At 34.2% G+C, this 27,346-nt stretch overlaps 1 protein-coding gene across 6 annotated transcripts in view; it reads right to left on the reverse strand.

The window, feature by feature from the left end:
- The window catches only part of LOC117123909 (Krueppel-like factor 12), a 63,220-nt gene that overhangs the window by 6,586 nt on the left and 29,288 nt on the right, over positions 1-27,346 (reverse strand). For 4 of the 6 annotated variants that reach the window (XM_033269980.1, XM_033270015.1, XM_033269998.1 and 1 more), the window contains 4 exons: positions 24,244-24,339; positions 16,183-16,375; positions 6,293-6,446; positions 3,397-3,575 (listed from right to left, as the gene is read on the reverse strand). In XM_033269980.1, the coding sequence (XP_033125871.1) occupies positions 3,397-3,575; positions 6,293-6,446; positions 16,183-16,375; positions 24,244-24,339 (622 nt within the window). The remainder of the gene's footprint in view (positions 1-3,396; positions 3,576-6,292; positions 6,447-16,182; positions 16,376-24,243; positions 24,340-27,346) is intronic. The other 2 variants (XM_033270006.1, XM_033270025.1) reach the window with 1 other exon arrangement.

Genomic DNA, 27,346 nt, shown 5'->3' on the forward strand with positions numbered 1-27,346 from the left:
CCTTTCTTTGCAAATATGAAGCACTTCCGTCCCTGGTCATTGGATCCACATGCTTAAGTATTGTTGCTGTAATCAGCGCATGTGCAAGCAACCCCACCATGTACCCATTTATACTCCTGGGTGGAAAGAAGCAATGCAGATAAAGTGCCTTGCTCACGGACACAAGCGAAATGTACAGAGGGTGACCCTTCCAGTTGAGCCAAGAAGGTCGGCAAATATTTAGGGGCCCTCTTTAACAAAAAAAAGTAAAATACAACATTCCAACGTTTTTTATGACTTATCTGCATTATATCGCATCTGGAGATACAACAACAGCATCTGGAGATACAACAACAGAGATACAACAGAAAAGAGGCGAATATATATGAATTATATTACAATCATCTCATTGCTTTTTTCTATTCTATACCTACTGACCTATACTGTGTTCATAAAAAAAAAAACCTTATATAACTAAACTATAAGAAATCATTAAACACTGAGTGTGCTTTGGGATTTTGAATTGTAGAAAATCGGTGATGCACTAAACCACCCTGGAATGATATAAAAGCACCTCAACCTTAAAATAATTTTACATTTATGAGGGACAATAAAAACCACAAATGCATGGTACCTAGCCATATTCAATTCTGAATAGAAACGTGAATTGAAATCTCTTAGGTATAATTTGTTTTGTGTATTGTTTACAACTTAACAGTCTATCTTATCACTTTAAACCATCTCAAAAAGTACATTGGGCTTATGAAAAATTTAGGATGTGAACTTAAGCTATTATGTTCGCCAATTATAACAAGGAAATATAACTTATCAAGACCTTGATTATCAGACAGTTTGAAATAATGTGGTTTTAGAGAACAACAATGTAAAGATTATCTGACTTGAGTTTTAATAGAAGTAATTATTTTACAGAGTTCAATATACTGTAACATATTCCAATTACATACTCGTCCGTCAGAACAGAGTGTAGGCTAAAAATATTCCCACACGAATAAAATATATGAGCGGTACTGATTAAAAACAACTTGATTTCTTGCTTCAAACAAGGTATCTCGTCGTAGAAGTAGTCTTATGAAGATAAGCATATCCGAGTGAACATAAAAGGGTCCGGTACCAGTGATATACCTTTGAATTTAAATTGACATTGACTAAAAAATGTTAAATACAGACACAATGTATACATAATAGGCCAATAAAACGTCAAAAAGTGTAATTTTAAGATAATTTAATGAATGTGAATGTAAGCTATTAGTAATCTGTTAATTACAAAAATAACGTAAGTTATAACAAGAACAAAGGAAAATAGGAAAGAAACTCGGAGCGTCTGAAATATTTACCAAAAATAAACAATAATAATATTTTGTCATTATTGTTCCACATTTTTGCAATAATTCAACATGGGAGGTTCATAGGTTCATAATTGGGAGATGTTACTGTACTGTACATTCTATCTTATAATGTCACCATGCATGTAAAAGTGGTAGAGTGGTAAGGTTTTGCATTTCAAATCAAAGGTTGTTAGTTCAATTATTTCGTTTTTTTTTTTTTTTTTCTCATAAAGCCCCATTCACATTGGATTAGATAACCAGTAAAGGTCATGTGATGTATAGTGGGGATAACAGTGCGATTAATATGAAAGACAACCAAAATTCTTATTCAAGATAGCATTCTCCGCGATTTCTGCGTGCAAATTCTGTAATAACGCCGTGTACGCCGCCCTCTTGCAAAAGTGAAAACTAATGAACTTTGACCATAGCGTACACTGGCGCAACTTTACTTTTACACGCAACATTCAACATCAACTATGTGTAAAAGTAATACGAAGAAGGCACGCATTTTCATATTAAACAAAGCGTCAGTGGCACTGTCTGTTTACTAAATATATACCCACTATAATAGGTCACATGATTACCGCTCGTAGCAGAGGGTCTGTGTGTTAAAGGGCTTGTGTCCTTGGGGAAGACATTTTATCACGTTTGTCCCTATTCAAGAGTATAATGAGATACCTGGTAAGATTTCACAGCATATAGTAACAAATAAAAAAACATGGAAAACGCTTTATTGTGATCTTCGGATTTTACAAGGTTGAATACAAATAGAAGCGATATTAATTTTAGTCAGGAGAAAGTCTCCTATTCTTTTATAAGAAAACCCAGGTTCCAGACAACCTAACCACTAAGCCCCAGCAATCATTTCACACTCGGATTATTCATTACATGAAGGAATCAAACCTTTCATGTTTTTTTTCTTCTAACTAATTATTTTGATATGCAAATCAAATTCCTGTCTAGCAATTATGCGCATTGAATAGTCCAATAATCCTACGATGCCACTTGATAGCTTTATTGACGTGAACATTCCTCTGGGGTTCAATGACAGGACAAGCGACTTGTTACAACCAATAACAGAGATGCAGTGTTTCCTACATGCTGTCAAGTTTGTAAAGGTGCATTCACACTGTCACATCATGCTTGAAATAGTCAATTAACTAGGTATCAGTCTACATGTAAAAAATTTGCAATGTAAACACGATTTATAACACAGTTGTGAAGACCTACACAGAAGAAGGTGGAAAATCCACTTTTCAGCACACCTCAAAGTGGCTGAGGAAAACCCATAACGCATGTAGAAGCGTGTGGCACAAAATGCAAGGCGTTGGACTTTCAATCAAAAGGTCGGGGGTTCGAGACCGATGCTTGTCACACTGCTTGTGTCCTTGGGCAAGGCACTTTATCTGCATTTGCCTCTCTTCACCCAGGAGTATAAATGTGCACCTGGTAGGAGGTGAATTATTCGGAATGAAATTAGTAGTGCCGATTACACGCATAGCTAGGAATACTCCCAAGGGAGTGGAGGAGGTTCCACGTTGCACATGATTGATTCTGTATCCAATGACCAGGGGAAAAAAATCCCCCTGAGCAGTTTTCTGGACACTGTATGTGTGCTATAAATCCTATCAAAATAAATACTGTATATAAATAAATAAATTACCCCCTCCCCCCAACAAAGCTTCAAATTATATCTCTGGGATTATTTGCGAATGGGTTACTAAAGGGACGAGTCGAGAAGTTGATATATTGTGGTATCGTTATTCACTATAACAATAATAACTATAATATTTAATAACAATAAAACTGTATTTATATACTGTAGCACCTAACAAATCACAGATGCCTCTAGACACTTGATTCTTAAACTATGGTGGAAAACTATCATCTCCTGGGCATCAACCAGGTCGATTCCCCCGACGAGGGGTCAGACTTCCCCGATGAAAGCAAAGCGGGCGTGGTCGAGCTTTGATTAAAAGGGCTCGAAAGTGGTCCAGGGGCAAAGCCACTGAAAATTTTGACAATTTAAGGGTTTCAAACCTGGTGCCGCCCCTGCGTCGTTTGAACTTACCTGTATGAGTTCGCCTGTGGGCTTTGAGATGTGAGCTTTTTGTGTAAACTTTATTGCACCCTTCAAAATCGCACAAGTGTATCCGTTTCCGGGTCGGCAAAGGGCGAGGCGCAGTCCGGCTCGGACTTGACTCGCTTACTGAACTTCTGTGAGGGTGAGGGTTCACTGCCCATTTCGGTCTGAAATGATTAAATAATCAAAAAGGATATACGGTTATAAATTTGAAAACCAAGAATTTTTTTCCCCAAAATATAGTCTTTGATGAAAATTATAATCGTTATCGAATCATCCCAGTGTAAAAACTTCAATTATTTCTTCTATTTTCTATATGAACAATTACTTTTTAGCTTTTTATTGTTATTGTTGCAAGTATAAACAGGCTTTTGTACTGCTACCTCCAAGTCTTGAAAATAGATGGTTCATTTACTAGATTTACTAGTTAGGCCTCCTTGAATTCTCATTGCCACACTAGATGTGGGGCACTGATAACAGCTCCGGTACTCACAAGAACATAACAATTGGTATATACACTACAGTAGTGTTGCGTGATCTATAGAAATCACATCTTTCGGAAGTGTACTACGGTATGTAAAAACGGACGTTTCAGTGTAGAAGATCCTATGATCCCAATGCTAATAAATTCCATGCTTTTAATCTAATAATAGTTAAATTTATATAGCGTTATATAGCAACAGATTCTCAAAAGCATTTAAAGTGTTGACTAGCTTGTACAGAAATTTTCTTTTTTCCCAGAGTGTCAGAGCTACCCAATAAACTGGTTCCAGCTACTCGTCTGTCCACAACAGGGGGCTGTATGAACCAGGACACCGGGGTAACCCCCCTACTCATCTCAAAAGATGTATTGGTTTGTTTACAGTGCTCATGAGCCAATTGTTTACCCTGGACCTACAGCAGGTATAAAGTTTTATTTTTTTACTCTGTAAATTTTAATCATATTCTCATAAACTATTTTTTATTAATTAATCTTCATTAAATTGTATTTTAACTTTATTCAATTTTTTTTTTATAATCTTTTATCAATTGTATATAGGCCTTTTTGAAGCTTCATTTGTGTCACTTTTTGACAATTTGATTATGTACTTTTTTATTGATTGTGCGATTTGTTCTCTTGGTAGGCTTTTGTTTGTATCTAAAGACGAATTTCCAATATACATTCTGTTATTTTGGAAAATAAAGATTGATTTGATTTGATTTTGATTTGAAGTCCTAATCTGAAAAGAGTTGTCCCACCTCCAGAACCATACAGTAGACAGGTGTGTCATTCACACCAGTGCCGATACTATGGTTGTAGCGCCACTGCCTTAACTACTCAGTTTTTCCACTTATCCCGGCAGTCTGTGGTGTTGTATGAATTTAAAAGATATTGTACATTTATAATCAATATTTGGTTGGAATTTTTTTAAATGAAAGCCTAAATAATTATTTTCAGCCCATCTGGTTGGCCGTACGACCATTGGCCGAGCTTCTTGTGAGGGCGAAACGACAACGCAGTCTAAATGGATCGTCATGAAAAGCAATCAATTGTGCGAGCGTTGTGTTCTACATAGAATTGCGTTAGCAGTGATTGGCTAGCTTGATATTGTATGTTCATGGGCTATTATATTGAACCAGTAACCAACGGCTCAAACATCTCATCCAAAAGATGATGCACTATCGTCAACTTGCAAATGTACCCGCTGGCAGAAACACAAGAAGAACAGCGATGGAATTGAATAGGGGACCAAAGATAAGAAAAGTATTGCCATGGTTGAGCGCACACAGTTATTACCACCATGTTGCCAACTAAGCTTTTAAGCAGCTCTATATTTTCTACATAAAATTTGTTTTTCTTCAACCAAAGTAAAATATAAAAACCAAAATATTTTCTATGTAATATCGCATTACCTTATGAACGGAAAACAAGAATACATTGAACGAATTCCAATGCACCGTGAGTAGGTTGACTTATAATGGGAACCGTTACAAAAAAGTAATTTACCTACTTGAAAAATCTTTATAAATACTCAATTCAAGCAGCAAGCCAATGTTAGGAATCACAGTCGCTTTGTAAAAGTACAAATAACACAGATGTGAACGACAATACACTGCACTACACGATCTGCACCCATGGGGAGTTTTGCATTTGAGTGGGCGAGTGTGGGTGTTATTGTAGATCCCAAACAATTGTGGGCTTACAAGAAAAACAATAAGTGCATTAAGTAAATATATTTGCTAACAATTGCTAAAGGGAATACAGGGGATGATTTTTTTCTTTCTTTTTTTTGTGATAAGATGTGGTTGAAGTAAGTTCAACACGTAACAACTGGTTTTACACGAAATCTGGTACAAGTTAAAAGGTCAATCATCTAACCCACTTTAATAATACAACATCAATATTAAAATAGATCAGGGATATTCAAAGAAATGGAATTCAACATTATATAGAGTCACTTACATTATTAAACGTTTGTACTGTATGATAATGGAGCCACTGTCTACTCAGGACCTGTAGCTTTTGCAATTTTCTCTATCACAAATCGAGCCCATTGATATATTAAAATATTAGATAAATAGGTCAGAGGTATTCAACGAAATGGGATTCAACTTTGTCATTTTATTGAATGTTTGTAACTGTGTGATAAAAGGGAGCCTCCGGCTACCGTAAAGGACCAGTAGCTGTTTTAATTTTCATATTATAAATTGATGATGATATTAAAATAGATAGATCATGGGAATTCAACTAAATGGGATTCAACTTTGCATGGAGCCATTTATAAGGAAGCCACCGGCTACTGTACAGGGTCAGTAGCTGTTGTCTTTCTCTATTACAAATCATTGCCATTGAGCTTGAGTGAAAACGGCAAGAAACCAAGACGGTAAAACACTGAATACTTACGGTGCTACTTGCTCTAGGGATAGGAGGGCGCTTGCCCCTGTTCTGTTAACACTGTCGATTGTGACGGTTGGGAAATCATCTTCTTTACGGGACTGGTTTGATCGCGGGGCAACAACAATTGCACTGGCTCTCCTTTTCAAATCGAGAACATTATCTGTAAGGATAAGAAATATATAAAAAATATCTATTCCGTTTTAATATTCTATATTTCAACAAGATAATTTAGATTGGATTAAAACGGATGTACTTGGTGAAAACACCAAGGACAACCCACGAAAGTCTGAAGAAGAGAAGTCTCCACGGTTCAGCACACACACAGTGGCTACCACCAGTGGCGGCTCTAGGATATATTTTCTGAGGGGCTGAGCTGTCCAACAGGGGGACTTGGGCTGGTAAGCCAAAGCTGAGGGAAGGGTTTGAGAGGGTGTTCACCCTCCCAAATGAAATTTTTTTAAGAATAGGAACCCCGAATGGCCAGAAATGACACTCTGTGATTGTGACAGACATGTGTTGGCTTTATATATATCTTTATATATTTTTTAGTCCGACTGCCCGACGAGCTGTCTAATGGGGGGGGGGGAACCTTGACCTGTCCGGTGGGAAGGCTTAAGCCCTGCTGCCCCCTGCAGGCCCTGCCACTGGCTACCACCAGTTTAGCCAACTGAGCTAAACTGCTCTCTCGAGATATAAGAACTACAAAATAACATAAGATAACATTTTTTTCTCAGAAGTTTACATCTTGCAGACAATAACAACAGATAACAACTTGCAGATAATATAACTGTGTAAGTGGTGGCTCCAAAAATACCAACAGGGACCTAGTAAGTCTGATAGGGGATCCAAGCCAAGTGGCCATCCACTGCCTCAAGATCACGAGATAAGAACTAGCAAAAGAACGGCCTAGCATAAACTAAATCAAAGATGCATGGGATGAATTTTGATACTTCAATTGTTAACAAATTATATGTACACCTACTGTCTAACCTTAGTCTCAGGAATGATGGGATATTATATTTCAAATATTAATTTTCTAAGCAATTTTGGAAAGTTAATTTTGTTGATACTGTGATGCGCAAATATTTAAGGATAAACATTTAAAACGCTTTGAAATTTTTTAAGGGAATTGTACGATTGGTCGTGAAGAGTAAAGCCAGGAACTCACTGCATCGTAATGTACGACTGTTGCATGACGAATCCAACTTCGCTTCCTGCGAGCGTTAGATGACAACGCCATCTGCTGATTGTCGGTGGCCATCTGAACGGATCGTCCTTAAAAACGATCAGTTTCTGGCGTCGTCACGTTGCATTCTTCACAGAATCGCGTCGGCGGATGACCGTTGGGTACAATGAGTGCGAGGCATAACACAACACTTCTTGGCACTAACATTTCATGATTTCAATGAAGAACGAAAAAAAGGAATAAAAATCATTGAGGTATGTTTGCAATATTCATAGTAAAGCTGAGTTCATGTCCTTGGTTTGGCTTGGAACTAATTCACACTTTTATCAGGATAATAACCTGGTTAAACTTAATGTACTATGAGTTTGTATGTGAGGACATACAACATAATTTATTTGTATTAGAGGCACTACTTGCAGCAAAGCAAACAATACAGACACAGTGAGACAAGTGAAAACAGAAAAATAAGTTTATCAGATATGCTGAGCTCTGAGAAAAGAAGTACAATGACCACGGAGTTGAGCAGAGTATTGGAGTAACCTTATACTTTTAAAGATACTGTACAGCTCCCTTATTCTACGGCCCTATATTTTCGAGATTTCACAATTTCAGTTTAAAAATGAAAAGTAAGTTTATATGCTAGATATAACCGGTCGTAGTGAAGTTATTTAAGTGAACTGCCAACACAGAAAGCTGCTAGATAAGACCTGTCCTAAAAAGTTCCCTAAAAAGTAAAAAATCTGGTAATACTTGTAGGCCTACAGTTATTAAAGTGAATTGTCAACACAGAAAGCATGGATGAGTTCAGAGTAACAAAAAAAAAAAAAAAAAAAAAAACTATGTCTAGCAGTAGTTACTTCTGGAAACCTATTTTTTATAAAGTATAAAAGTCAGACGTTTACACTGGGTATCAGATTTAAGTCCTTGTCCACGAAAAAGTTTTTTCCTACTAGCCAAACCATGATAGAGAAGCGTCTGGGACCATCTATAATATAAAAAGTTTGTAGAGTTCCCGACTAAATTACAGAGCTGGCTTAATATAATATTTATGTACTGATTCAATAATCGATTGCATCTTGATTTTTATTTTTGTAACAATCTTACTTTTTATATTGTAATAGCTTATTAGTATTCAATCAAAAGTACTAAAAATGAGCAGAAGACTAAGTGAAAGAGACTACAAAGACACATTACTAATCATTTGCAAGTAATAAATAGAAAAAAAATAAAGGGAGCCCTCTATTGTCAATTTATAATAGAGACGTGGAAATTGCATGTTAGAGGGCAGCAGACCTATTTTATTAGTTCATCATAATAAAAGTAGTAATTGAAAGTACATTCACTTGTATATTAACATCATGTATTGTTATTGTTTTTAAAACAGAACAATGGGCGGATAAGGAATTCAAAACCAATGACCAATGAATTAGTTTTTAAAATAGTTGTTCTTAATGCAGTAGAAAGTAAGCAATATAAAAAAATAAATATTACACTGTCCAAATAAAAGCATGAATCATTTTATTCAAATAAGAAATAAAGGGATATATGTACATTTTTATTAAAACAATCGCAAAGTATAATTCCTAAAAGAAAGAGACGCATTCCAAAATCATTTTAAAAACTTTAAACTGGTGATACAATACGATTAACATGTTTCAAGATTATTTAAAGGTAAATTGCAAATTTAAGATAAAGGCAATACAATATAATTAACAAGTTTCAAGAATATTTAAAAATAAATTGCAAATTTAAGATAAAATAATTAAAGGCAAGAGAAATTCCATTTACAAAGAACAATGAAATAAAAGCTTTTTTCTGCAGATAGTTTACTGAAAGAACTGCAATTTGCGTATTTGGGTAGTGCTATGACATCATCATACCTATATAGAAAATATAGATGTAATTAGTTTGTAGTGGTACACCTAGGCTTTAGTACTGACCTCTACTTTATACAAATACAATTTGGGGAGAAATTATAATCTTGGATCACCCACCCCACCCCCACCCCACACCACCCAAGGTAATATTTATATAGCTGGAGGGTTGAGAATTAAGTTTTTTCTATAGTGGAGTTAGGGACTCTGACTTTCGGATGTGATCCTCATCGACGTAATGTGGCGCAAACATTGCATGGGACTGCGTTGGTTGACACTACGTGTACAGAGAACAGCTTAGTTCAGTCAGCTAAACTGGTGGTGGCCGCTGTGTGCGCGCTGAACTGTGGAGATCTCTAAGTCCCCGGTTCAATTCCCATCGCTGCCTCTCACTGTGTTGCAGCTGGAGGGCTGAAGTAAAAGTTCAACAACATCGATTGCCAGTAGGCCAAATTAAATGGGTAGTATAGTAATTAATGTTCTTTGGAAATAGATGATGTATTTTACATAGATGAGCTCCATCGGTTGATGAATTGGAAATTGAAATTGCCATATTAATGAAAACTGTTCATTAGATGGAGGAAATGGGGATGCATGTGAGAATCATAATTTTTTAGAATTAAAGATAGAAATAACCAAGGCCACACCATCTATATTCCGAATTAATCATTTTAATCTAATTCTTATTATGAAGCTTTGTGAATGAAGCTGTTTTAGTTGTGATAAAACATCCAGTCACCATGATAGGAATTGAACCCAGGACCCTGAGATTGAAAGGCAAGCACCTTAACCAGCAAGCTACTCAACTAATCATTTCCAGGACACTTATTCTACAAACTACCAACTTTTTTTTCTAAATGTGTTCAGTGTCAGCATATACACCATAATTTCTCTGGTATAAGCCCATCCCTTGAAGACAAAATTGATCCGAATTTAGGATGGTAGGTTTAGAGAGTACAACAGTTGTGTCGTCACAACACCAGGTGGCGCCCTTTGTTGTCAAGCAGACGTTGGTTTACCGTTCATTACGCCCAAATGACTTTATAATCTTAATGGTTTAGAATAGAATATACTCCCAAATATTATAATCTCAAAATCGACAAAAGTCAGTTACGTTGTTTTGCCTCGGGACGGCTGAACTAATAGAATCATTTAACCTAGGAAAAGCCTGTACATATAGAATGGAATCTGTGCATTATTTCCTCCTTGTCCTGAGATATTATTCTGACCCCAAGGTCAATCTGGGTTCATTAAATAACAATCTAGTTTGGTATTTAATATTCATTTCGGAACCTTAAGGAAGCACTTAACCTTTGAACTTAGCCTATTCTTATTTTTTTATTACAATTTCACAGTCTGTTTTATAACCTCCACCCTAATTTGATTTGAATGCAATAATTTAAATATGATTTTATGTATATATTTTTTATAAGGATATTTCAAACAACTTCACTGTGCTCACTGTAGCTGGGAATCAAGTATTTTGATTTAAACAATAAAAAACAAGACACACACAGAAAAGTAGAATGTACAATACATCTGATTTAGACGATAAAACAAAACTTTTTACGTATCGTTTTAAAGTACACAAAGCGACATATTATAAAAAAAATCTTCTGAGAATGGCAAACGAAAAGTAAAATAAAATTTGCTTTTATAATTATAAAAAGCAAAGCTCTTCAAATGCATCTACTTGGCAAAGAAAATCAAAAGAAAATGTTATTGATGAACAGACAAATGCCCAACAAAATTATGTTTGGTGAAGGCGCTTATTCAAAATGTGCGCTTATATCACTTATGATTTTTTTAAATAAGAAAACAAAACAAAATAAGACAAGATAATAGTAACTGTAGATAGCAAATGTACAAGATAGAAGAATGTCAATCCTATCTAGAAACTAAATGTGGCTACGACAGCTTATAACTAGAATTTAATGGCTGTGCATAACGTTTACAAAGGAAATTCAGGTATTTGTTTACATGATGGCAACGGATATTATACTGACTATTACCTCTTTCCTGATATTAATACAGTCAAGTAGATAGCTACATTTTATGTCGTCTTTTACATCAATACAAATCAATACTACTGTATACGTCAATATCCTTATGAAAACTTTGCTATGAAGTATAGTGTTTTAAGAATTAAGATTAATTTAGTAATAATTAATATTATTAATAATAAATATGGCCTCTAATAAATATATGATCTAACAATATATAAACAATAATATTAATAGTTGCTGTTAAACAGCTACTTTTTTTTTTATTAGATTTAAAAAAAAAAAATATCAAAAATTAACTATATAATTTTATATAACTGAATTACATTTGAGTTAATCATTTGTATTTTTATAACTGTTCAAGAAAGTTAAAAGAACAATTCATATTTTAAGAGCAACTGAAATAACACGAATATACAACAGAAATTTTGAGTCCCATTTTTCAGCTCAAAATAGGATAAACAATGAAAAAGCATTATTAGGGTGTGTTCCAGGATCTGTTTCAGGGTGCGTTAAACCCACACATGGTCTAGTTCTAGCTATCGCTATCTAACATGTTTTTATTAGGCATTTACGTGCTGTTTTCATCAAAGTGGGAACAACTGACAGGGCAGAAAAACTGCACAGCTTTATCATTCATGATTTGTGCCTTGCTTATCTCGAAATGTCCTTACACCACACTTCCTATTCATCGATATCCAATTACCCAAGGAGGGTAAAATGTCACCCGGTTATACTCTCTCTCAGCTTACGGAGCACAGAGAGTGCCCGTCTTGGATTTGCAGAAGGGGGAATATTTTGATGACTAGTCCCTTGTACTGTCACTATCATTCTAAGTCTGCTTCGGTATCAACTAAAGAACGTCCAATCTCTTCTCGGATCTCACCCGCAGATAAACTGATCAAAATTTGGTCGAACGCGACGCGGTTTCGATATATATTCAATGTGGAAACCCTGACATACTTACACCGCGGTTCAAGTCCCTACGGTAATCGGCGCTCCTCCTTCGCTAGGCCAGTACCTTATCTAGATCACATGGTTGAATTCCCACACGTTTTGTCAAAAGTTGAGTCGCACCAAATTTTCGATGCCTTGTTTTTTTTCTAATCGTACACAGCATGTTCACTACCCTATGATTCATAAAGTCATCTCCAGTTTCCTCTCCAATGTAAACTTCAAACCCGCTTTCTACATTTCACAATCATAATGCTTTACCCATAAACTGGACTGGCTTTACTACTATATTCCAGTTCTCCTTATAATTGATCGAGTACCTAGTCCACATATCAAACGCCATGAGCATCTTGTTTGATGGATGCCGGAGCTATACAAATCCACACTACTATTATTATTATTACTATTATTATTATTATTATTATTATTATTATTATTATTATTTTTATTATTATTTTTATTATTATTACTACTACTATTATTATTATTATTACTATTATTATTATTATTGTTACTATTATTATTAATATTATTATTATTACTTTTATTATATTGTTATTATTATTATTATTATTATTTTATTATTAAGATTCAAATTTAATCAATACCAAATAGAATATAATCTACAAGACATTCATTAAAGATGAATATCAGTCAAAAAGGCAAGAAAATACCTCAAAATACAAATAAAATTTTGAATAGCTCATCTGAAAGGATAAAAAAAAATGATTAACTTCCAATGAGAAACAGATTAACAAAAAATAATTTTCACCGATTTACAGACATTTTAATACAAAAATCCATAAATTAATTACCAGCCAATTTAAGGATCGATGCAAAAGAATACTTTAAGCAAATTATTATTCAACTGTCCACAATTTTAAGTTAATAAAGTTATTTAATACAAATATAGCAAATCAAATGGGGAATTAAAATTTTAATTAAAAAAAATGTTACTTAATGGAAAGTACATCTTTAATAGTTGACTTTTGTTTTGGCTATCTGTCAATGTGTTTATGGTACAATATGTATACAATTTGAAAACTATAAAAATTATCACTGGTATAAAATAAAAAGGCACAAAAATGTTTAAATATTTAAATGTGTAATTAATGTGAAAAAAGAGTGGTTAACATCAAATACTGTTTAGAAAAAAAACTTTTTAAACTTTTATTAATCATTTGATACTTAATCATGAATAATAGTCTAGCTCATGGTTACCATCTTAGTAAATCCAAAATTCACGGGTGATTAAATAACAATAAAACAATAGATATTGGTCTAGGCTTAAAATAATATTAGAAAAAAAAACAAAAAAAAAAACACCCTGACAAACACTGAATTTTAAAGGTCACGAGTTAGGCAAGACAACAAATAATTTTTTTGTCTTATTAATCCTTACATTGTCATTATTAATAACTATTAAAATAATCATTTTTATTATTATTAAAATATTAATATTACTTATTATTATCATGTAATCAGGTAAGCAGCTAAAAATCTACAAAAATGTAAAACAAGATCTTTTCCATGTTGTTTATTTTTATATTGATGGGTTATAACGTCATGCCAGAGTTCACGCACTCTGGATCGTCTACAAGAATAGACCATTGATTGTGGTAAATAACAGCACTCACAGAAACACCATACGCACTGGATTAACCCTGTTTCCTGTCACCATAAGTGGCTGCAGCCTTTTTTAACTCTTCAAAAATGTCAAGCAATGAAGAATCTAGTTGTGTGTGACATCCAGTGTAAACAGGCAAATTAACGTCTAATTAATAAGTACTAATTATAAATCCGATCAAGATAAAATTGATGTAAGAGTTTTATTTATTAAATTTTTATCACAATTGTGTTGAAGTTTTCTTTAGGGGATGAAGCTTGCAAGTTTGAAGTGAAAGAAAATTTGTTATCATTGTCATTGTTTTGTATTTTTAAACACAACAGTCAACCTTATTTAAACTTGCAACTAAAAAAAACCCCCAAAAAACAAAACAATTTACTTGCTGTTCTTCATCATGATATTAACTAGAATGAACTAATAAACCTGTTAGTCATAATCTATTTAGTTTGCAGTATTAATATAAAGAAATTTAATTCACATGATTATTTTAAAAAGAACAAGTTATTTTAAAAAGAACCAAATTACAGTAATCTTTCATTGACTTTGTTGTTGTGTCTGGCGACAAATTCTTTTTTGTAAAAACTGGTACGGAACTGAGTTGATGAAGATCTCTGTTAGATCGAAACGTCTTGAGTATACCACATCTCTTACTAGCTTTTACACAAATAATATGCAATCTAAACTACTTAATGTTCCTAAATTAATATTTTCTTTAACAGTAAAATGCCATATGTGTTAACGTTATGAGTAATCAAATAGTTTAGTCAGTTTATTCTTTAACGTCGCATTCCCACAAATGCGAGACCAGCTACTCTTACCTTGAGTGACAACATCAAGAATTTCCAATATACAATTTAAATATGAGAAAAATATAAACAATAATATTAATATTTTTTAATTTTATACATTATTTTATTTTTCAATACCTCTGATATCAAAAGTTATTAAATTGTATATTAATAACCTTGTTGTAAACTTGCATTTTAAAATTTTCCTGTAAAATTTGTATTTATTGTTTCTTCTCCGCCTACTTTAATAACAAAACAATTAAAAAAAAAATTTCCACACCATTGAGGATCTGAGAAGAAGAAATGAATAAAATATATAACAATAATAAATGTGCAAAACAACGTATAAAAACAAGTCGAGAATATTCCACCGTTGGAAATATTCTCCCGGTTTCCTTCAATTCCATCTTTATACTCATCACCATTTTCAACACCTTAGCTCTCGTGATAACGATTATAACTGCCGACAAAACCCTTATCAGCGTTATCATCATCATCTCCGAAATCAATTTTAGGCCACGCTTCAAAATTAGGTGAAAACTGTAACCAGATGGTATGCGATAAAAAAAGCTAAGGAGGAAAACCTAAGACGCTGGAATTGTTGACAACCGTTAAGCCACATGTTAGACAGTTGCTGAGAGGTCTTTAAAGAGGACCAGGCAAAGATTTTTTCGCAGCATCGAAAGCGAATCTAATTATTTTTGTGGTCACTGGATTGATCACGTAGTACACCGTGACTTGCAAGTCAATGCTTAACTTCCAAGACGCACTTTCACTTTCAACAAGGGGCTCGTTATGGGTGCGACAGCTGATCGTCGCTGGATGGCAGCCAGTAAGAAGGGGAGTGCTCGCTTACCCCTTCACATCCCCTCTGTTGATCAAGGGGAAAGCGTGGACAGAACTGATAAGGACTTGAGGTAGAATTTTAAACATTTATCGTTCGGTTTTTAACTTCAATGCATAATATTTGCCAACCACTGGACCATGCAGGCATTCTTGATGGGGAAGGGAGATAACATCTTCAAACTGTTTTCCTTATCGTGACAAATACGATGATATTTGACAGAAAGTTCAAACTTGCAAATGCAATTATACAAACCTAATGTTTCTATGACTTTAACCTTGCATGACAAAGGGGATCTAGCCAGAATATGTCCAGTAATCTTTACTTAATCATTAAAAAAAGACATGATAGAATTCATCCACCCCAAATATCTTAGGACGTACAAATCGCAGCATCTCGGCGACTGCTGCCCCTTTGCTGTATAGCTTGTTATCTTCTTTGAAAAAATCTATGCGTGGTAATAAGAATAATTCAAGAAGTGATGGTGCACAGTGGGATGTGTCCTAGACAGGAAGGAGGGGGGAAAGAGGGGAAAGGGTGTTCCACCTTTCCTTGTACTGTCAATATCCCACCTCGCATACTTGTACCATCAATGAATTTAAATGAAGTTCAAATCTTACCGTCCTCTCTTCCTATTGAGGTATACGGAAAAGTATCAATTAGTCGCGAGTCTGGGATAACGGTTGGAGCGACTGGTGACGAGGAGTTGGAGCGTAGTTTGCCGTTCCTGCCACTCATGGAAAGATCCACCGGTTCCGTTTGGAATAGTCCATCCGTCTTGATCTCTATTTGCTGTTCTTCATCGAGAAATAACTGTGGAATAAAAAAATGTGAATACAGGTGTCATTAATCCTGTCCCACATGCTCACTACTTGAATTAGCTAACAAGGGGTCGTCCAGCTTTTCCCCACCCAACGTGTTTCATTTTCCCCCACACAAAATTTAGCTAGGTAAGGCCTCCCTGACCGCTGAGCACACCCCCTGCTACACAACAAATTTTAAATATAAATACTGTCGAATAAACGTCCCGCTTTCTTATAACTTTACTAAATTGCATTTTAGGTCTAAAATTTCAAACATCTTCTGCATCGACATAAGAAATTCACTCATTTTAAATACAAATGTTTTTCCTCCTGGGTCTCTCTGATTATGAAATTCATTTAATGGTAGAATTCGATAAGACAAAATCGTGTAATTGTAAAGATGTATTGTCCCTTGATAATGTCAAAAAATCATAAAAAATAATCTTGACATAAACTTGCTCATATTGCAATAGCATACAAATTATTAACTTGTGCAAAAAAATTATTGAAAAATGTGTACCCTGATTTTTAAATAAAAAAATTATAATAAAAATAATAAAAACACTTCCAGTGACTGTAGACCTGTTTCTATCATTTTTCGCTATACACTGATGGGTAGACTAATAAATACACTAATTTCTATGTTCAAGTTGATAACTTTTATGTTACTTCAAAATGGGCAAGTTAATTTCAAATAATATTTTTATGATTTTGTTGGTACTTAGCATGGGGCAATACATCTTTAAGGTTATAAAACAATTAGAAGATTTACAGAATCTGCAGATAATCCCTGTCCAGACTATCAAATTCTATTTGAAAAAACACATGGCCATGGTGACATCCCACCATGACCATATGTGGCAAAGACAAGCCAAACCAGTCACTCGTCGCAAATCCTGTTACAGAGAAAATGGCCAAAACATGCTGGAATGTCAAGTTTTTTAAAATCTATTTTACTGCACTAAACTAACCTTTATATATCTATACATCATTCTATGCTGTTATTTTCCCCATTTTCAATGTTAAAACAACACTTTTTAAGGATTTAAAGATAGTTTCTGCATAAGATGCCTGAAATCATAAACTTTGAAGGCTGATTTCTCATATATTGTTCTTTAAACAGCTGTGTGATTAAACGCTTGTAACTTCATAAGGAAGTGTCCGATTTGAATGTTTTTTTTACCATTTTATAGCTATTATTTTACTCTCTAACACTGTATTAATAACTCAAAATTTATTTTTGCAACGAGTGACTGGTTTGGCTTGTCTGCACATATGTAGGCACATCATGACTATATATGGGCAAATCATGACTATATATGGGCACATCATGACCATATATAGGCACATCATGACTATATATGGGCACATCATGACTTAAACAGCGATCAACCACCGACAAGTCACATGTCAGTCGCATGAGGTCACATGACAGGTTAGATAACAACCAATTATCGATATAATGAGTAAGAGGTCTTTTGGATAATGTACCAAAAAAGACGATGGATGATACAACAGGAGATAAAAAAAAAACTTTCGATCTTGCCTGGTAAGATTAATCTGTAATCTGTTACAGATCTTAATTTCGATGGAAGGTCAAGGTTGAAAGAGCTGAGAGAAATTTCAGAGACCAGGATTCTGATAAGTATCAAAATGACATGAAGTTATTTTTTTTACAGGGACAAATCACTACCCATTTTCAATTTAGGCCTAGGCTGAAAAAGTGATGAGGGAGCGAGGCTTTTTATTTTTTATTTTGCTAAAGTCAAACATCACCCTTGTGTTGTTTGCTGGTGTATTGATATTCAAAGTAAAACATGATTGAGATAATACAAACAATATCTACTATACTATTTACTAAAAAAAACCAAAAAAATAATAATTTTTGAAAAATAATTTTTGTTTTGTTTATACCATAGAAGACATTCGTGTGAGGGTGATAAACTAATAAACAATTTTATTGGGATTTTTTTTTAAAATAAAATATATCCTACTAGTGACTGATTTCAAATTACAAAATAATATTTTATTTTCTTAGGCAAATATTGTTTTAAAACAAACAAGAAATTAAGAAAAAAATAATTAAAAAGAAAAGTCTTGCATTAAATTTTGAATAACTGGTCATAGAAAAAGTTTTCAATATCAAAAATTAATCATAGTATATACAGTATTGTAATACAAAATAAGTTAACATTTAACTGTTGTCTTCTTCATACAAATCCCTTTTCTACCATTTAACAAAAACATGTGACATGCCTAAATATGGTCATGATTGATGACATCACATCATGACCATATATAGGCACATCATAACTATATATGGGCATACAACAGTTTTGTGCCAAAGAAAATTTGATAGTAATAGCATAGGCAGAGCTTTGAGGGGACTAGTCACAAAGAACACAGAGGCTTAAGGCCTGTTTATACTTCAACGATAACAATAACGATTAAACAAAAGGTAAAAAGCAACTGTTCATATAGAAAATAAAAGATATAAGAAGTTTCTACACTAGAAAGATTCGATAACGATTTATCAGTTTAATATTCGATAACAACATATTTTGACAAATCAATTCAGATGACAACATAATCATGGAAAAACATTATAATCGTAGTAGCAGCAACGATTTTATCGTTTTTCCATGATTATGACGTCATCTGATTTCATTTGTTAAAATATTTTGTTATCATATACACAATAAACCGTTATCGAATCGTCCTAGTGTAAAAACTTCTCTTATTTCTTTTGTTTTCTATATTAACAATCGCTTTTCAGCTTTTTTATCGTTATCGTAGAAGTATAAACAGGCTTTTAACTGAGCAAACTGCTACATTTTTTACCTATTTATAACAATAAAATATATTAAGGATACCCACAAAATATGAACTGCATTAGCAAAATAGCTCCTAATCTCTTTAAAAGTAAGATTGACGAACATACAGTACAGGAAGTTTGTGGTTAAAATTCAGCACATTTCTAGTTCATATTTACCACCTTCGATTCCTCTCGTGGGATTTGATATATGTCCTTAAGATGATTCAATTAGTTCGGGAAGTCGTTAAGGTATCACTTAAATTTGTACGAAATAACCATGATACACTTAGTAATTATGTAAGCACGATACGTAAAAAGTGCTAGAGATATCGCGGATAATTTGTAATTGGGGTTTTAACTTAGATTTTCCCATAGGCTAGACGTGAATGTTTGACTTGGTACAGAAATAAATATTGACATTTTTTGGTACAGAAATAAATATTACATTTTAAATTGTGAAATTGTGTTTAAATTGGAATGGTTGTTTGGTTAGTGAATGCTTTGTACTTTTAATGTATTTTAGTTAAAATTATACATTTAAAATTGTTTTAAAGCACATTGAGATGTTGTCAAATATGTTTGCACTATACAAGAAATGTATTATTATTATTATTGTTATTAAAATAAATTTTAATTAATAATAGATAATAATAATTATTATAATTGGCTGTCATCAAAAAAAATATTAAACACTGAAAGATTTTTTTTGTTTTGTTTTTTTGAACAATTACCCAGGGATGTAGTACTTGGGAGGTTGTATTGGGAGATGAAAAATAGATACAAGGTTAAATGAATGTAATTCAACTGAACTAGAAGATTGAAAGCAAGGCTCCGGAGTAAAAACATTTTTTTTCATATGTTGTACAACCGATTCTCAAGATGCATATTTGACAAAAAAATTGGAAGCGGTTAATGAGATACAGATTTTTGAATAATCAAAAAATGGGGGGGGGGGGGGGAAGGGTGTAACCACCCATTTTTTTTTTCTGTAGCTTTTTAACCACTTCTGAGTTTTTCGTCAAAGGCTTGACAACACTTATTATCCGATAAATTATCTGAAAGCGTCCATTTTGATCATTTTTGCTGCAGAAACGAGGCCCACATTTTCCGATGAATTTTGGTATGAGAATCAGATAATTTATCGGAAAAAGCTCTGAAAGCGAAAATAAATAACCTTTGACTAATGTCAAATTATGGCCATGCAAAGACTTATTTTAGGTAGTTACAGTAGTTTCTAGTAGTTAATAGGCCTAGGGGCCTAGGCCTAGTAATCAAACACTTCATAATAAAAAGTGAGTAGAATAAAGCCTAAAAAGACTGCATTGGATGTCGACGGTGCCTGGCTGGGCTTAAGTTTATCCCTACCTATTGTTTATTGTGCCGTAAGCACACCAAACAAAGCTGGCATTCTTTTTCCTCTTCTTCTCACTCCCTATAGAAGTACAATGAAGCATCGTTGCAACAGTACATTTCCCAGAGCGAAATAGTACCGTACGATACATTCTTGGACTAGGCTTATCTCATCTCGCACAAAAAAAAAGGCCAACTGCTAGGTCAACAAAACGGATGTTCATTTGTTAAACACATTGTAATGTTGTCCATTATATTGCATGATGGGATAAAATATTTTGGGTGAATTGCAAGATAATTTATCATGGAAATTTTAAATGCCGCTGAAACACGGCCATATGATTTTTTTGTCTTAGAAAAATCAGTTGTACAACAAATCAAAAAAATGTTTTTTCCTCTGGAGCATGACTTCAATAATAAAAAAATTATGTACTGTATCAATTTTTTTGGTTTACAAGCTCTACATAACATAAGTTATGGTCAGATGACCTTCTGTCTGAAGTAAAGTTACAACGTAAAATTTTACGCTGATGTTACTTCCGACGAGTGTCCACACGATGTTTACCCAACTAGTTCAAAGTTTAGAAGTAACTATGCAAATTTTCCGGAAGTGATATTCACTACTTCGCTGTCTCTTAACGGTTATTTTGCACATTTTTTTGTTGAAATTTTAAACAATTATGAAAACATTGTGTCTACAAAGTCTTACACATCACAGGATGTTATTTTACCACTCATTTGAAGATCTTATCTTTTGAAAATAATTGAGGTCAAAATAAAGGTCGCATTTACTTTCGAGCTCTAAAGTAAGTGTGTCTACACAGTTCTACTCCGAGTGTATATTCTTTATCTTCCTTGTGTATGCAAAAGTAGCACACTTACACCTGAATCTGCTCAGGAGTAAATGTCTGTAGTAAGGTTGAAGTAACTTAATACAAAGAGTGTTTTCACACGGGCACTACCCAAGGCTTACGACAAGTAAACTGCTACTTCAAAGCTTACTTCAGACTCGTCTGAACATGCCTCTACTCACGAGTGAGATATCAACATACCACGTACACCGCATTCAAAGGCAAAAGCTAAGGAAAAGGCTCCTTGTGCATAGATTATGAAAACGAAAATTAAAACAAATGTACTGTAAACGAACACAGTAATGAATTTGAGCTCAGAATATCTACCCTACTGTATGCCTATGCCTAAGTATGTCTGCTTTTTTTATTATCTAAATTAATAGTAGTCTAGAAACCATAGTGCAAATTCATTACATAATTTGGTAGTCTGATTATAAATTTATTGTTATATGAGACTTTTTTTATACCTTGTTTCACAAACTTGTTTTTTTAAAGATCATCAGAGGAGGCCGGAAAAAAAAATTAAAATATAGAATTATTTTTTTTATTGTAGGCAAATGGGCAGAATTATCTCAAGCTTTCTTTCAAATATATACATGATTTAACAATTTACAGAATCTGCTGCCCTCTTTAGCATTTAACAAAGCACTTTAGTCCTTTATAACCAAAATAATAATGGTGGTAAAGTAGGTCAAAGGTCAGAATTTCATGCTTGGCCAATTCTTTTGGTTTAGTTCACACTGGCTTCCTGGTATTGTAAACACATGCATATTTGTTGATGTACGTAATATACAATGCTAAAGGGAAAACACTATAGATCCAGATATCACAATATTAATATTTGTGATACTACCATTTTTGGAACAATGCTTATAAACTATATCTGGAATTTTTTTTTTAACTTGGCTATCATTCACATATACTCATTGCAATAAGAGCATGTTTATATTTCTGCAGGATTCTTTGGTATTTTAAAGGGATAGGACAAAATAATGTAATATTATAGTAAGTGTCTTATATTACACAGACCTCAAATAAATTTATCTTAGCTGGTACTGGTAGATGTAAATTTAGAAGCTTCTGTCATGTTTTGATTCAAACACCAGATTTTTTTTATTACTCAACAATAAGAGCACATTTATATTTCTGTAGGATTGTTTTAATAGGGCAAAATATTAAATTCTATTATAGACTTGTGTCTTATTTACAGACCTAAAATAAATTTATCTATTTCAAGTTAGACACTTCTGTGCAGGTTTTGATGATTCAAACAACAGATGTTGGACTATATATAAATTTGAAGAAAATGTCTGGGTACATCAGTCATGAAACGTGACTGGTCTAGAGGTAGTCTTCCTTGAATCATTGTCAATCACACACAAACAAAAGCATACCTTGAACTTAAGGAAATGGATTCAAAAATTAAGTTTGCGAAAACCAGCTAGCAATACTCAGCTCCATTATACACAGTACAACTGTCAAATTGTTTTTAGAATTAGGGCATGTGAGTGATGCGATCAGTTGGTACTGTTAGGGGTGGGGCATTGGTACTATTGGTTGTTTAAAAATGTAGAGATATTTTATGGTAATGTGTTCATTGTTAAGTTCAACAAGAAACCAAGAATAGGCTAGAGACCTGCAGTCACAGGTGCTAAAGTACACCAGGTGAAATCCCCCCATCTTCGGCCCCTACCCTTTGGAGGGGGAATATAGGACACCATTGGGGTGCAAATCAAAGTGATTTTTTTTTTTTTTCCTCATAGTTCTGAGAAAAAAATTATTAATAAACCAGAGCCTATTTTCAGTCTTCAGAAACTATAACAATAGGGGTGGACAGCGTTATCATCAATCTTCCGTTTTTAGGGGAAGGGGGCTAAAATAACATACAGTGCGTAATATATGGTTCCAAATTGTCAAAGAAATACAGCGAGGTTTGAATGCCATCAATGCTCATAAGTGTCTGCAATAAGATACAGTGCAATATACAAACTCCTGTAACAAATTTGCCACCTTTGTTAGCAGCGAGTTTGTGGGGGAGGGGGGAACTGTGTACAGTCGAGGAACTAGTATGTCAAAGGGCAAGTTTGTAGGGACCGAGATATATACAGTACCAAATTTGTTGGTTTTCTCAAGAAATCATCATATTATGGGTGCTAACATACACACTGTCATCAGCGGTTCTATAAGACGAAAAGTCTATCAAAACAATTTCACCCGACACTGTTGATTGACCGAAAGACCCGCAAAGATACCGCATTTTGATTACTGTTGAGTAAATTGTCATCAGAGACCTGTCACTCATACGTTTGATGATTGATTGACAGTTAAAGAGGATGCATAGACCAAGAAGGGTGAGAAAGGGGTACTAACGACTGATTAATTCACTGCTCAATATTAAATACACGACTGTGGAGTGATGTTTTCGATAGAAGTAGTTTGTGATGAAAATCTTTTGGGTGACTTACACGTACATAAGAATAATCACATAGTAACCATGTTCAGAAGATAGAACAAATTTATAAATTCCAACAATTTGCATAAAGATGGGTGAATATACAAAAAAAAATTGTGATTCCGCCTCGTCAAGTTACTAAAATAAACAAACTGTTCTGGTAAGTCTTGCATGCACATAAACCATTCCATACCAAACCAAGGTTCAGTCAGAAACTTCTTTGGAGTTACCCGAGTATGTAGATTGTAGACTCCAAGGCTCTACAATATAAAGGCTTCTAGCCACTGAACTTTCTGATGAAGATATTATACCCATTCAAGATTCTTGCCAATTATTTCTCAACAAATCCACAAATGACCCTCTCTTAAGAATAAACAAACGTCCGTGGCTAGCCAATTGAAATCACTGACCTTTCCATCACTGGACATCTTGACACCATGTCGTGTTCGTGGACTAAAAACAATAACACTGTCATGTTGTATTGAACCCGTTTCATCATACGGCTCCTGAAAGCAAATGGGAAAAGCAAAGGGTAATAAGAAGGTTTGACATTTATGGTTAAAGGTGCCTATCTATGCTATCAATGCATCCTTGGAAGAGCAAAATCCTAGAGTAGTGGGTTATAAATAATAGAAGGCCTCATTTTTATACAAAAGATCAGCTTCCTTTATTAGTCTTATGACACTAAATATAGTCAGTGGAGGCACAAGCAGATGAGGGACAAAGGACTCAAGCCCTATCTGACATGCTAAGCCCCATTGTTTTCCTGATATACTTCTTTCTGTCACTTACGGTCAATGTTTTTTTACTTTAATACTTCTGCCTTTTTTTGGAACCAGCTTCCATATAACATAACTTCTTCCAACTCTATTTGCTACTTTACGTCACAGCTTAAGACCGGGCTTAAGACCTATTTGTTTCCGGTGGCTATTCACATGCGTTGCGCCTTTGATCTTGTTTGGAATTGGCGCCATATAAATTCGAGAAATTATTATTATTACTATTATTAATATTATTATTATTATTATCAGACAGGCTGAGCCCTCAATAGTCATTTCTTTCGATATTTATTAGACATCTCAGAACAACTTACGTGGGTAGACCTTTTCCAGGCTTAGCACACTGGATCCCAGCAGGGCTTTAACCCACTGGCCATTGCCGAAAAATACCCCATAAGACAACTTTGTTCCCCCTGACAGTACTAAGAGGTCGGCCGAAGAATGTACGTGGAAACTGCAACATGACAAGTATACTTGACAGGTCCTTTTTAAAAGATGCACTCATAGTGCCAACAAAATCAGCAGAGCGTAACGTTTCAGCAAGTGTTCAGTCGATGTATCGTAAACTGTACATCACATGAAACTGCTATTCTTTATGCTATTTTATGCTGTTTAAAACTAGCGTTATTTTTGTTACCTGTTTTGCATTTTTGTTGCAGTTACGAAGCGCTGTTAGCCATTCCACAAAAGTAAAAAAATCCCCCCAACCCCAAGTAGAGCTTGCATAGAACCAAACCCAAGCAAAGTGTGCAATAACTTGAATAATACAATAAAGTGCCGTAGCTCGAAGCAAAAAGGTTCGACAGAAAAATAGAAAAAACAAAACAATACACAAATAAGATCTTTAGCAAGGTAAGTGGAAACTAACGTATACCTGTAGGCGTGTTCTTAGATGGACTTTAAACTGCCTACTGTCAGTGAATCACATTGCAACAACATACAAACTTAGCAGAAAAAAATACCTTCTTTCTAATTTACAGTATTTTTAATCTTTCATTTTCTGGTCTTTAGTCACTTTGGTGAGTGTATTAAAAAAAAAGTTTCCAACGATTTTTTATAACAAAATATCTATGGTTTAGAAAAATTGTGCTGGGCCGTAGGCCTGAATATCTTCAATGCAAACAGTATTACCATCATCATAATACATTAACCTTTAAAAAAAAAGGGAATATAATTATTAGAAAAAAGCTTTCAAATTTATTTTTTCCCAAATTTTCAGACGATTATTTTTTACAACAAATAACAAAAGTTTCATTCCCAATTATTCATCTTTGGCTCATTTACGTTCTTTTTTCTGTACCATAAACCCTAGACTTGCCACAAGTCTCTTATTTTTTAAAATTATTTTTCTCATTCTGGACAGCGCCACCAACGAGAAAGTTAATTTAGAGATAGACGGAATAAGCCACTTGTAAAACACTTAAGTCAGGCACCAGGATGCCAAAAGAATGACGTAATCTTATATTCCGTATTTGGATAAATGGGCGGACCGAAATAAACAATTTCAACCAATCACATGTTCATATTTTTGGAGCCACGAAACTGAGTCACTCGCCGCTCGTGTCGACTAGTTAGGCATGACTAAATTTAAATAGTCCTCCCTAATAAAACGGGCCTAAAATATTTAGAATAGACCCTAGTAAGACTAATTTTGGCAATGGCAAAAACAATTAAGCCTAGACGGCATACCATACAAATACAACAAAACTTTAACTTTCCAGGAGGATGGCTCAGGCCTTGTCTTAGTAGTAGGCCTAGCCTAGACTCTAGTAGAGGCTTGGCGTATTTTTAAGTTGTAACTTACAGAGGCCTACCTTTTTAACAATATTCTACTCTAAAGGCCTAAATCTATGTAGCAGTTAGCGGTGAGCAAGGTTCCTAAGTATAGCCTACGGTTATCAGTCCATGTCGTTCTCAGCAGGCCAGAATTATATACTAACTGTTTTTATTCAAGTATAGGTAGCCAAAAGGGAGCTGGTTAGCTTATTCTAGTCGAGACATCCGCATCTTCAATTTTGAAAATTTACCAAGATTGATTAATATGCATGAAGTTAGCCAATCACGTGATTTACAAAATCAGTCATGCATACGATATCCCACATCAAATTTGATGTGGGAAATTGCACGCATGAATCGTTTTCCCAGGCCCTAATTCGAAAAAAAAGAAATCGAGTATGGGACGCCAATTAAATTAGGTATGGCGCGCACTAAGTGCAATAAAGAGTGAGTAACCTAAAATTAGGGCCTGGAACCCAGGCTTCATAAACCCTTGAATAAGCGCTGTTGCGTTTCCAACATTTTTTAAGGCTTCAGTGCAGCAGAGCTTAATTGAGAGCAGCGCTTCTAAAAAATATAGGCGTAGTGCTTTCAATGCCCGTTCCAATGTTACCTACTGTATCTCACATATTTCCATAGTTTATTAGGCCTATCATAGGTCATACATCATTGTACATGAACGTTTATAAAGAAATTCATGTGTCTTCATTGAATTATTTATTCATTTTAACACTGTAACTGTATACATTGTATTTAAAACACTGTTTCTCAAAGTGTTTCATTACACACAGGGTACTCTCGATTAAGCTTGTTCAAGAGTGAAGCTTAGTGAAAAAAAAAATCAGATTTGGTGCGGCTCTTATTCAAGCATTAACGGAATTTGGCATATCAATACCAAATTTGTCGCACCAAATCAAATATTTTATTTACTTTTGTTCCATTGTTGCTTACCGTAGTT

Source organism: Anneissia japonica, unplaced genomic scaffold (genome assembly GCF_011630105.1).
Source record: "Anneissia japonica isolate Jap-2015-1 unplaced genomic scaffold, ASM1163010v1 scaffold169_len739621_cov184, whole genome shotgun sequence".
NCBI lineage: Eukaryota > Metazoa > Echinodermata > Crinoidea > Comatulida > Comatulidae > Anneissia > Anneissia japonica.